Source organism: Chrysemys picta, chromosome 2 (assembly GCF_011386835.1).
Source record: "Chrysemys picta bellii isolate R12L10 chromosome 2, ASM1138683v2, whole genome shotgun sequence".
In the NCBI taxonomy this organism is placed as follows: domain Eukaryota; kingdom Metazoa; phylum Chordata; order Testudines; family Emydidae; genus Chrysemys; species Chrysemys picta.
The window spans coordinates 259,335,889-259,349,088 of NC_088792.1; the positions used below are offsets into that span (position 1 = coordinate 259,335,889).

A 13,200-nucleotide genomic window follows, 5' to 3' on the forward strand; every position below is an offset into this window, starting at 1 on the left:
GCTGAATGGGATGCCAATGGCAGGGCCAAACTCCATGGTAGCCTATGCTTACCCTCCTTACTGAAGGAGCCAATAGGAGCCCTATTGGAGGTGAGCTTCATCTCCTTAGAGCTCTGGGGCTTTGCAGGCCGCCAATATGAAAGGAAGAGTCCTTGGCCTCAATGGTACCCTCAGAGACCAAGGACCTTGACAGGGACTTGGTCTTTTTTGGAGCTGGCTCCTTACAGTGAGATTCTGTGCTCCTCTTTCTGGGAGCCTTCCCAGCAGGCTCCAGGCTTCTCTTTCTTAGGGGAAGCATTCCCTGAGGTTGACAGGGCACTGGATCTGCCTGGGGACAGGTCTTCTGTCATGGGTCAGAGGGCAGTTGCAAGAAGTATTCCACAGCCAACAGTCTGAGCTTTTTCTGCCTGTTCTTCCTAGCCTTGGGCTTAAGGACCAAACAGAAGGAACATTCCTGGGAGATGTGGGACTCCTGGATGCAATGGACACCCTTGGAGTGCCTGTCACTTACTGGTATAGCCTCCTGGCAAGAGAGGCAGCATTGGAAGCCTGGCAAACCCTGCCAGGAGAAGACAAGTCTCCTGAAGAGAAAAAAAAATGATCCACATACCCCTATGTAGCCTCAGTGTATCCCATGAGGAGGCAGAGGGCAAATGCGCAGGTCGGACACTGCTAGCTAGAAATCTCCGACTGAGGGCTCAAGAGGCACATGTGCACCTAAAGTGGAGCACCTATACGGATCGTTAATGAAACAGGTTTTTGGGACCTTTCACATAGATTTTCTTTTCTTTTTTGTATGAAGGCAAAAAAAAAAAAAAATCATGGCTTTCATGTACTTCAGAAATCCATAAAAGATACAGCACAATGTACAGCTCCAAGAAGCAGATCAATATTTTTGATTTTAAACTATCTTGTCATCTGTGATTTTTTTTTACGTAAAAATCAATGTCTAGACCAGTGGTTCTCAGACTTTTTGTATTGACAACCTCTTTCAGGCAGCAAGCCTCTGAGTGACTCCCTCCCCTCTTATAAATTAAAAACACTTTAAAAATATTTTACACTATTTTGAAAGCTAAATTTATAACCCTATTGTTTACAATGAATTTATCTTCTCACTACTTTTAAATTAAGACTAAAACATATTTTTATTAAATAATTGTTATAAGCAGAAAAGGTTTTTCTTCCAATAGTTACTGTTTAATACTGCAGGGGGAAGGGGGGACGAAGAAACTTTGTCAACATCAATTTTCACAGAAGACTTAGCTCCTCGTTGCCACCCTTATGTCTGCACTGCTGCTGAGCTCGGTACTCAGAGAGCAGCGGCAGCTGGCTGAGTACCCAGTTCCGAAGGCAGCACTGCCACCAGCAGCAGTGCAGAATTTCAGAAGTTGTGTGCAAGATTTGACCTTTGTGCAGGGAGGAGTGGCTATGGCAAATTTTGGGGGTGGCTATAGACCCCCCCCCCAAGTTCTGCTAGCACTGCCCCTGCCTGTGTGTCTGACTGTTAAATTATCATTTTTGTGTGTGCTGATCTCAGTGTTCTGATTGGCCTGAGATTTAATGCTCCTTCAGCTGCTGAACAATCAAGCCTTCTAATGTTGTCTCAGTTCCACCTTTTTAATCTAAAGACAACAAACCTGTGCACATGATACTACAATCCCCAGAGTCCAATTTCCTTAAAAAGGTGATAAAACAAATATATGTTTTGTTTAGGAACAACAATCACTGCATTATACATTTACAATACTTTTTGAAGTAAATACCCTACATTGTGACAGAAAGGTATGTGTAATTTTCCAAAAATGTTAGGATTATATATTTTAATAGTACTTGCTCTGAGTTTTGTGCATGTACTCACACCCTGCACGTAATAACCTCAGAACCCCCCATGAGGGGTCGCCACCCCCCAGTTTGAGAACCCCTGGTCTAGACTTTTCACCTATAAAAATGGCAGCCATTTTTTAAAAACTACAGTCCTTTAGTACTTTTGCAACCTTTCTCTAATACTTTGTTAAATCTTATCCTCTGCAAACCTTTTTGTTGCATTTTCCTTTAGGTGGTGTTTATCTGTAGACAAGAATAAATATTTCAGGCTGGAGTCTGTCACTTCCTCTGCGTTGCACCTTAACTTTACAAACAGTCATACTGAAAGCAATGGGACTAATGTAAGTCTGGTAGAATCTCTTATACTGTATCCATATTCATTGCATCACATGACTTGTCACAACGCATTCAGCATTTGTCTACATGAATATATATTTTAAAATTCATCATTTTGTTCACTTTTCTACACTCTACAAAGATGATCAAAGGGATGGAATGCAAGCCATATGAGCAGAGTCTGAAGGAACTGGGTATGTTTAGTTTGGAAAAGAGGAGATTGAGGAACGGGGCATGATAATGGTCTTCAAATACTTGTAAGGCTGCCACAAAAAAAGATGGAGAAAAGTTGTTCTCTTTTATCAGAGGGCAGGACAAGAGGCATTGGGTTCAAATTACAGCATAGCAGATTTAGATTAAATTAGGACTGTCAAGCGATTAAAAAAATTAACCGCGATTAATCGTCCTGTTAAACAATTGTTTAAAAATTGTGTTGTAATTGAAATCAATCTATTTGAAAATGTAGAAAACATCCAAAAATATTTAATAAATTTCTATTGGTATTCTATTGTTTAACAGGGCGATTAATCACAATTAATTTTTTTTGAATTAATAGCGTGAGTTAACGGCGATTAATTGACAGCCCTAGATTAAATCTCAGGAAAAGCTTAACTGTAAGCACAGTAGGACAATGAAAAGACTGCCTAGAGAGGTTGTGGAAGCACCTTCCCGGGAGATTTTCAAAAGGAGACTGGATAGCCATGTGTCTTGGAGGTTTAGACACAACAAATCCTGCATCTTGGCAGAGAGTTAGACTAGATGACTGGAGAAGGGCAAACATAGAATCATTGTGTTAGAAGGGACCACAAGGGTCAACTGGTACTTGAACAGATCTTCTCCGTTTCCCAATCAAAACAGCTTAGTTTTCTACCAAAGATAAATGTTTACTATTTTCTTAGCCTTTGTTTTACTCCACCGTGTCTACTCAATGGTTGAGACAAAGTCTACGTATCATACATGGCCTTTTGGGCCTACGAACCTCAGAGGCTACATTACTTGTAATCAGCATAGTGCCCAAAGATACTATACCTAATAAGTGCAGACAGTTTTCTATAGCTGAAAAACTTCCATAGGCAGGGCAGGCTCCAGGCACCAGCCTACCAAGCATGTGCTTGGGGCGGCACCTGGAGGAGGGCGGCGCTCCAGCCGGCCAGGGAGAGCGGGGCCGCAGCCGGGCTCTCCGCCCTCCTCCCGGCTCTCCGGCCGGCTGGGGAGAGTGGAGCCGCCCTCCCCCGGCACTCCGCCCTCCCCTGCTGCGATCCCCGCCGGGGGGCCGGGAGGCTTTTTTGCCTGGGGCGGCAAAAAAGCCAGAGCCGGCCCTGTCCATAGGTGATGTTTTCTATCCAGTCAGGTGTCATGACTGGCATTACAATGCACCTCCTCCCACTTCACTAAAATTACACAAGCACATTTACAATTTTGTAAAAATGAATTTTAAAGGTTACAAAGATTTTTTCATTTCGATGAAGGACTAGAAATGATAACCATGAGGGCAGGAATATTGGTAGAAACAGGTAAAAGGAAAAAGAACTGGAAACCAAAGCAGTAAAAAGTACATTCGTAGTGGACACTGAGCTAACAATCTCAAGTCTTTCTCACATCCAGGTACTTATTTCTAGGTCCAAGTCCAGATTTTTGCACTCAATGAAAGTTTTTCACTCAAAGTTGGGCAGACTGTTGGCTCTTTAAACACGTATTCTCCAGTGCTTCAAAGTCCTTTAGATACATCAGCAGTCCCTGAATGCTTGGAGAGGTTTCCAGTTAATGGGGATTTGATACTTTGCCATCAGCAATGTTAAATGAAGAGATCTCTTTGTGACATCGTTCACAGTCCATAACAAGCACAATTAACGTCAAGATGAAATTTCTATATGTAATAAATTGTGTGTCTTACAGCTTATGAATACCTCTCCAATTGGAGACATGTCCAGAATGCATGTAAGAGCACCAACGGGAGTGAATGGCGTATGGACAATATAGAGAGCTTCTTTTATATGATGATAAACTATGCATGGTAATGTATACTTTGTGTAGCAAAGATTACACACTGTACAATTACTTATTTTGCTACATTAAGAGTGTATTTTGTATTGTTCTTGATCATTCCCCAGAAGTGTTCGTTTCAACATTCTTTTACCATCTGTTTAAACGGCTTATACATTTTATTTTACCTATAACATTACACCAGTAAAGATTAGAAAATGTCTTTTCCAGGTCTCAACTGCAACTCTCACTGATCACATTTCTCACCTCATTATGAAAGATATCACATTAATAAAGATATTCAATATTTGCAAAGAGAGTCAGATTGTTTTGAAATTGTTTAAATCAATTAAAAGACTCCCCATCAAATAAATCATTAATCAGAATAGCTTTGATTTTGAAATATTAAACAAAACATGACATAACTGGAAAAAGCTTTGTTTATACCCAGTTCTTTGATTTTTCATGTTAAATATACATTCAGAATTTGACCTTTTCTACTGCTTGCACATACAAGGTATATAGTTTTTATATACAAATACATACATACAAACAGGTTTCAGAAAGTAGTTACCAGTTGCAAACACCTGCACATACTTCTAAAACACTAATCCTCGCAGAAACTAAACAGTTTGCACACACCCAAATCCCATTTGTCTAAAGTGCAGTTATTAATGTTTGAAAAGCACAGATGTAGGTATTTGTACTCCCCAATGTACATAATTCCAAAATAAGGCTGCATTGAAAAAAATCAGACCCCAGCATTCTCATTTGAATGTAACTGTGCATATCTACTCTATTTAACAGGTTGGAGTGCCATTAGTGTTACTGAAAAAATGAATGGCAAACTATAGTTGGGCCACAGTATAACAATAAAAATAAAAATGCTAGTCTATGTGTAAATGTTTATACCTACATTTATCATAGCAATTAGATCTCCCACAGAAGTAAGATAAGAGACCTGAGTCGAGAACTAAGGAGGAGTTGGACTAATGCCATTGTAATCACATTAATATGGCTAGTAAGTGAGGCAATCTGCACTGGTTCTCTACATCTTAGAATTTGGGATAATAAAGATTCAGTTTTACTCAAAAAGCTATTCAAAATCTACTTCTATGATGGAACCAGAAAACAACCATTTGTATATAAATGTTAATATATACTAACGCACAATCGACTGCAGCCTTTATTTCCACCCAATACAAACATTAGATCTGCATAATGTGAAGAGCAAGACACAAACTGACAAAAGCCAGAAAAATTCAAAGTTATAGGTGTAATAATGTCCATTATTCAAACCAGCCGCAGAAGTAGAAGTCAAAAAAGAGTTTCAGCCTCAACTACTAATCTCGTTGCATTTGTCGTTTCACAAACCTAGATCCAGACTCTGGCTGGCACAGTGCATACATGCAAGTCAGAAAATAAAAAACCAGCCAGCAGCACTATGCAGTGGAACAAGGCTGACCACTCCAGTTCTTCCTCTGGGAAAAAGTGAGGAACTGCTCTGCAGATCCTCTGTGACTTATATGCACAGAGATGCAACAAGACACAGCCAAAGGGTGAGAGGATGCAATGTGCATGTTTAGGGGCATATGAATATTTGACTCCCTGACTATACAATGATCGCAAATTGAGCTTGACCCCCTTGCAAATTATTCCTATTGCTTCCAGAAAGAGGCTATCCATGGGAAAGTGCATGTAAGGATTATCATAACAAGGATCTGTGAGCACAGTACCACTGCTTTTGGCAGAAGTCATTATGCTGCAGTGCAAACATCAGCCAGAATTTGGCCCAGGTATTGAATATTCTTTGGTATTTGTGTATTATAACCTTCAGAAAAAAATTAGGAAAGGTTTTAACAAAAGAAAAGGTGCACATTTGAAATGATAAACTGAAGGGATAAAAAGTCATTTTAAACATTTTTTTTAAAAAGTTTTATTTATGAATTTAACGTTTTAATTATTTTTTAACTTGCAGAGTAATACATATTTCAGTTATACACATCCAGGCAGAGGGAACATTACAAAAAGAGTATTTGAAATGGATTATTTGCACCTATAACAACCGACATTTTGTAAATAGCATCCACCACATTTGCTTGCAGGATGGGGCATTCATAAAGAGCTGTACAAAATGAGAGCTCCATGGTAGGTGCAGATTCTCAGCCAAAACAAAAACCTCGCACAAAATCAGGTGACCACACCCCATACATTTTGAATAATCACATTCTACTATGTCTGAGTCTGTGGTAGCATATGACAGATATAAGCCTCGAAAGAAAATGAATGTAAAATGGGAATGCGAAAGTAACAAATATGGCTCTGCAACTGGCAACCATTTAATTATGGATTTTTTTTTTTTTTTAGCAGAAAAGTAGGTTGATTTATATCAGCATGTATGGCTCATCAAGGCAATTGATGGGTTTTAAATAATAAACAATACTCAACTCTTTAGAAGGACATGGAAACATATTATTCTATGCAAGTTTTTTGAGCAGAATACATTTCAGGGTCCATTCCCATTGTTAACAAGTGAGCAGAGTATTCAGAAAAAGGAGGAACACTTTTTCCACTTTAATCAGTTTTGCTGCTGAGTAAATGTGACCTTGTTTGAAGCTCAGAACATTCTAGCAGCATCCTTTCCCTTACTATTTGTTATAACTAAGGCTATGAAGGTGACAATTGTACTTGGCTTTGCTTAATCTGTCCAGAAGATAATAGAAATTAGCTTTTAGCTATCTAAGTCTTAGTAAGTGTAATTTTATATGAAATAGTTGAATTATTATTAGTTTACCCTGGAGCTTCCCTCCATTGAAGAAATCCAGTTTCACAGTTGATCTGACTGATACATTTCCCCCCACAGGAGCTGACTCTTTCTGCATGATGTATTCCAGCTGGTTATGTTTTGGGAGATCTGAACTCAGATGTGTACAAATCTCAATTTCACTTAGGCTGAGAAGAAACGACTCCAACTATTCTTTGCCGCATGCACTTGGAGTTAGTATAAAGCAAAGCAGCCTAAAAAAGATTATAATAATACCATATTGTTTTTGACATTGCTTATTTACTCAGTGAAAATTCAGAAGTAGGACACACATGAAACTACATATTCTAGATAACAGAATATTAAAGATTTTTTCTGTTTTATAGATAGTAAAAGTAAAGAGATATTATGGAGGTTGGGCCCAATTGGAAAGAGTAACTCCTGAAATTAATAGATGTACAGTGGTGTAAAACTGACGTAAGCAAGATGAGAATCAGACCCCTTAAATCCTCATCAGAAGAGCAGACTTGCACTCTGTGATCACACCTCTGCTTTTTAAGAATTTACCATTTTATTCATTCTCATTTCACTGACATGGGTCTGCAAATCAAAACTTTCATGAGCTCCTGGGTACAATCAAGATGGTCATGCCTAGAAGCGTCTCTGTTATGTCCTCCCAAGCGGAGACATTTCCTTCTAATATTTGCTATAATCTGAAATAATGTAGAAAAAGATATGCAACAACATGGAGGATGACATAACACAAATTCACTGTTCAGTTTATAGAAGTCACATGTTTTTTACGTTACTTTTAAACTTCATGAAAGGTATCAGCTGAAAGAGATACTTTGCTTAGGAATCTTAAGCAAAAATCTAAAACGGGGAGGAGTTCAAGACCAACCAGTTTTTCATCTTCACCATGTTGGCAATGTCTCTTTAAAGATGTTAAAAAATTCTGTAGATCGAACTTTTGACAAATATATATATATTTGTCAAAAGTTCGAGATATATATATATATATATATATATATATATATATATATATATATATATATTTGTTAAACAGAACCTTACATTGTTATGGTCAGCAAGGCCACTAGGTAAAACCGGCACCTCTTTCTTAAACCTTACTCCTGTAAGCTGAGCATATCCAGTATAGTTATAAGAATATGAGGGGATAATGGTTAATTAAACCCTAATCGCAGAATCTATATTCATGGTGACGACGTATAAGGCAGAAGCAGCACAGCTTGAGTTTAGTATCTCAGGTTAAGTTTGACTGTCAATTAATATGCCCATGATTTAGTGGTAAAGGATCAGATTTCATGTGGAAGTAACTGATGTACAAACTTGGAATCTCAACTGTACTTCAACCTGTGCCATTTTAAATTTCATCCACAGACAAATGTTTTCTTCTCTCTTCCTCTGTCCCCAAGAGAAAGCTACCAAAACCATTTTAGTTTTTAAAATGTTTGAAGATTTAATGGGAAGCACAAGTGTGTCTCAATCAGATTACTACAACTGCATGTATATAATACGGTTATTTGACCTGAATAAAAAATATGCCTGAGAAAAGCAGATGCCCCAACACGCCATCATTTAGCCAATGAGCCATGATTTGCTAATACTAAGTAAAGACATTTAAACATAAACTGAGACTAAAATTTTCAAAAATAATTTAAATGGCTCTGTAAAATATCTATTTGTATAAAGTGTGATCTTTGCCTCCCGTTTATATAAACTTGTAATAAAACAAAGCCTTGTTTTATTACATCTGAATAATACCCACAGAGAGACTGTGGCAATTATACAAAATAGAAATAAGTGAATACTCAAGATCTTCTTGAATGGCAGAAGTGTGGTAGAAAAACTATATGAAAAAAGCAATGTATGGATGGATCATTTCACACACGACTCTGTAACTGATTAAAATGCTGCTAGCACAGACAGTTTTCTTGCACTTTTCCATAGAATTGGAAGTTCCCACAAAAATTCAGTGACAATGGAGTTGAAAAGCTTTATCCAACTGGGCACAGAGACAAGTTCCAGTGAACATATTTTGGTTGTCCTTTTAAAAATTAAACAGGCTACATATGATATTTTACTTCAACTTCAGTAGTATGTGATTGAACTTTTTAGCTAATATCTCATCATTTCTCAGACCAATTGTGAATACATCCAAGTCAACATGACATATTGGATAATTAATTTTCAGTGTTTACCTTTATTAAAAACAAGGATTTTGTTGTGAGAACAAATAATCTCTCATTTGTAGCTTGAAAGCCCAAGATAGGATCACTGGCTTCCAGGGTTGCTATCAGCTGCTTAGCAACCTGCCCTACTTGTCTTCCCTCCTTCCTGTTGTAGAGAACAGTGGACAGAGGAGTGGGCTGTCGATAGATGAACACTCGACGCAGGCACTCACAAATAGCAGCATAGGAATAATTTGGAGGACAAGCGGTGAATTTCTTGTCTTCCTTTGATGCTTGGACATAACCTGCAAAGCATACAGATATACAGAGGCAAGAAAGAAAGTTAATATATATTTCAACTGTGCTTTATACTGCCATTTCAGAATCCTGTGCTTATATTATAAAACTAATACACAAAAGGTCACAAAAAGATAAAAATACACGTAAGGGACAATTTAGTACTAATGGCTCCCTTTGTCCTCTTAACACTTATCTCTGACACCTCTATGCATGCCCCTCTCTATGCCTGAAGACCCCTTCTTGACAGACATTCTTCCACTGTGTCCTCCTCAGAACATACTTCTTCAGTGAGAACTATGAGGCCTGGTACCCCTTTCCAAAGAAGCGAGAACAAAACAGCTATTAGCAAAACTCTAAACACCACACACTGTATTCTTCAAAAACGTACAGCACTTACTCTTGGAATACCAAATACTCACTGAAATATTATCTATAGGCTACATTTGAAGAATTTTTATTCTTCAAAATCATGAGTTAAATTAAGTCGGTTCTTTAAGAAATGTAGCACCCTGTGACACATTGTTTTTGTCCCAACATATCCTAACAGTAAAACACAGATCCATCAAATTCCTCATAGAGTTACAACTCACTGAATTATCATGAATAGGCTACATCAGGGGCTGAAGAATAAATATTTTCCATCACTGAACAACATTAGACAACTGTCCTCTTTCAAACTGATTGCCATCCAATATTGTTTCGAATGGGGGTGAGGCTATAGGGCCGATCTTAGCAAAATGGGCTACCATCTTCCAAGGGTAGTTTGGCTTCACTCTTATTGAAAACTATGTGGCCATTTTGAAAAAGACATCGCTGTTAGTAGCAGAGACATTTCTTCCTGTTCCCCATAGGTGTCAATGGGGAATTTAGGCCGAATTTAGGTTGTTTGGGTACCTTAGCTGTCCATACCTTAACATGTTTAGATTTATTTTATGTGTAACCCTAACTCTAAACTTCCTGGGTTTGTAAATGCTTGTTTTTGGAATAAATACAACATTCCTGCAATGTCTGTATTAAATTACTGATATTTGCTCAACCTTAACTCCAGTTGAACACAGTTTTATCTGGAAATAACTTGTTACTACTAAGCTAGACAGCCCATGGCACAGATAAGGACCCAAGAATGCTCTAAGAGGTAGTCTAGCCCAGCCCAGGAAAAGATTTTATATAGAGAGTGTTAGCTAATACATTTAATTCACATTTTTAAAATCCTAGTGTAGACAAGTCATGTCGGGTTTATAAACAATCCTGGGGGTGAGGGAGTCTAAAGCCAATCACTACCATATGATATGTTGAAATATGTCTTGGCCTGTTTACATTGCGGCTTAAAAGTAAATGAACGTGTTTTAATTAACAATTTTAAAATGCCTTATTTTCCTAGTCTAGACATAGCCATGGCAGCAACATAGAGCTGGTAGCAGAATACAGACTGCTGAGCAGCCAGGAGAGAAGGAAGAGAGGCCTTCAAGTCAGCCAGGGATTTAGAAGGGGCAAGATCAAACACTCCCATCCTTCCAACCAGCTGCAGTAATGAGAGGGGAATAAAACCCCTGTAGAGTTACTTGTAAGTGGGGGAGAGGTGACCCTCAAAAACCAACTTTTCCTTCACAGATTCATAGAGCTCAAAGCCAGAAGGAACCATTAGATCATCTAGTTTGACCTACTGCATATCACAAGCCATTACATTTCACCCAATTACCCCTGTATTGAGACCAATAAATTGTGTTTGGCTTAAATTTCCAGAAAGGCATCCAGAGATGGAGAATCCACCGCTTCCCTTGGTAGTTTGCGCCAATGTTTAATCACCCTCACTTAAAAATGTGTGCTTTATTAGGGATGCAGGACATGGAAAATCTTTACCTCATCTCTCACACACATACAATGGTGACTACTGCAAGGAAAGGGAGTGAAGACCTTGTTCTTTTGGCTCTACTTCGCACAAAGAGGAGGATTTGGCCCCCAAATGATCACAATTCTCCAATCATTCTCTATGTACTGTGGGACTGATTTTAGACCAGCAATGAAAATAGGGAAAAAAAGAGAACAGGACTACAAGCATTGTGTTAGTAAATAAAATGAGCACTGTGGATTCTTTAAAACTACCTTTTATACCCCACAAGATGCTCACTTACTACCACTGACTGGCTCTAGTGTGATATTTCTAATGTTTGGTTGTAGATAAACAAGGTGGTGACGCATGCCTTTTCTGGCAAATAAAAGATAAACTAGATTAGCACAGAAGTGTAAACTTCAACATGGTACTGTAAATGATAGTACAGTAAGGAGGAAAATGTGGAGGAACAATGATGTTTTTACCCCCTCAAGCACAGAAAACTTTCCTCCATTTATTTCCAAAATTATAGAAATATTGGTGCACCTAAAGTCTTAAAACAGTATTAATGATTAATTTTAAGATGCTTAAAATTAATTACTACTAGTTTGGAAAAAGATTTGCCCGTCTTTTTTTTTTTTTTTTAAAGCATTATAAAACCAGTTTGCATACAAAAATGATGACAAATATACAAAGACTGAGAAACGATAGCAGATTTTAAAGGTACTTGAAGCCTAATTGACATTAGATCAAGGCAAGAGGCTGATAATAAGATAGTTCCAGTACAAAATAAAACAACAAATACAAAAGAAAAAGAAAATCAGGTATGGGAGTTCAAATCCCGAAGTAGACCACAAACACAGTCTGGTTTGATTAGGTAAGCCACTATCCAGAACAAGTGTGTTCTCAGACTTTGCTGAAGTTATAATGCAAGTGAAGGATTTCTTAGCTTCTCTCACTGATTTAATGTGGGCTTGTACCAATGACCAGTGTTTATTGGACTGAGATCAGGGCCGGGTCCAGGCACCAGCTTAACAAGCAGGTGCTTGGGGCGGCCAAAGGAGAGGGGCGGCACCTGCGGCAATTCGGGGGCGGCAGGTCTCTCACTCCCTTTAGGAGCGAAGGACCTGCCGGTGAACTGCCGCCTCCGATCGCAGCTTTTTTTTTTTTTTTTTTGCTTGGGGCGGCAGAAATGCTGGAGCCAGCCCTGACTGAGATCTAGTCTCTTCTGCCCTTCTATTTCATCTGATGGAGCAGTGTTCTGTGGCCTGTTGCATTCTACTAGAATATCAATACCCTAGTCAGGCAGTTATTCATTTTTTCCTAGCTGCAAGTCCTGGAAATCTATGGGATTCATAAACTTGCAAGCATGCAACAACAGTTATGTCTGCCTCTAACTGGAGGCACTGGGACAACAGTTTAGGAGTTTTTACTGTGGCTCCGGCAGAAAATAAGATCCAGAGACCACGTGGAAGGACCTTATAGTTATCACAGTGTATGTGAAATCTTGTGCTTGACTGATTTTGATGGAAATAAGATATACAGATCTCAGAGCTACAACCCTTAAATTCAGAAATAGAAACCAGATTCAAAAGGCTGAAATAAAAGAAGAGATATTTTATTAATAACTGGTTAATAAACTAAAGGACAATACTGGCATAAGAGCAAACGGATATAAACTGGTTATGAACACATTCAAGCTGGAAACAGAAGAAGGTTGCTAACCACCAGAGGAGTGAGGTTCTGGAATAGTCTTCTAATAGGAGTTGTGGGGGCAAACAACGTAATTAGTTTTAAGAGAGAGAACTAGACAAATTTATTAGTGCAACTGTGTGATGGGATTGTTTGTAATGGTACGGGGGTAGCCTACGTTCAGGAGCCCTGGGGCTCGCTTCTGATTTATGTCTTATGTTCCTAAGAGCGCATGTTTCAGCTGGCCATCTGCAGGGGTAAAGATGGGATGTTTCTCT

General features: G+C 38.6%; 1 protein-coding gene across 1 annotated transcript in view; it reads right to left on the bottom strand.

Annotated features, from left to right (window-relative positions):
* Positions 1–8,910: 8,910 nt before the first annotated feature.
* Positions 8,911–13,200, bottom strand: part of NUDCD1 (NudC domain containing 1) — a 119,099-nt gene continuing 114,809 nt past the window's right edge. The window contains exon 10 of the mRNA XM_005287275.5: positions 8,911–9,404. Coding sequence (XP_005287332.1) covers positions 9,112–9,404 — 293 coding nt within the window. The 3' untranslated portion in view covers positions 8,911–9,111. The remainder of the gene's footprint in view (positions 9,405–13,200) is intronic.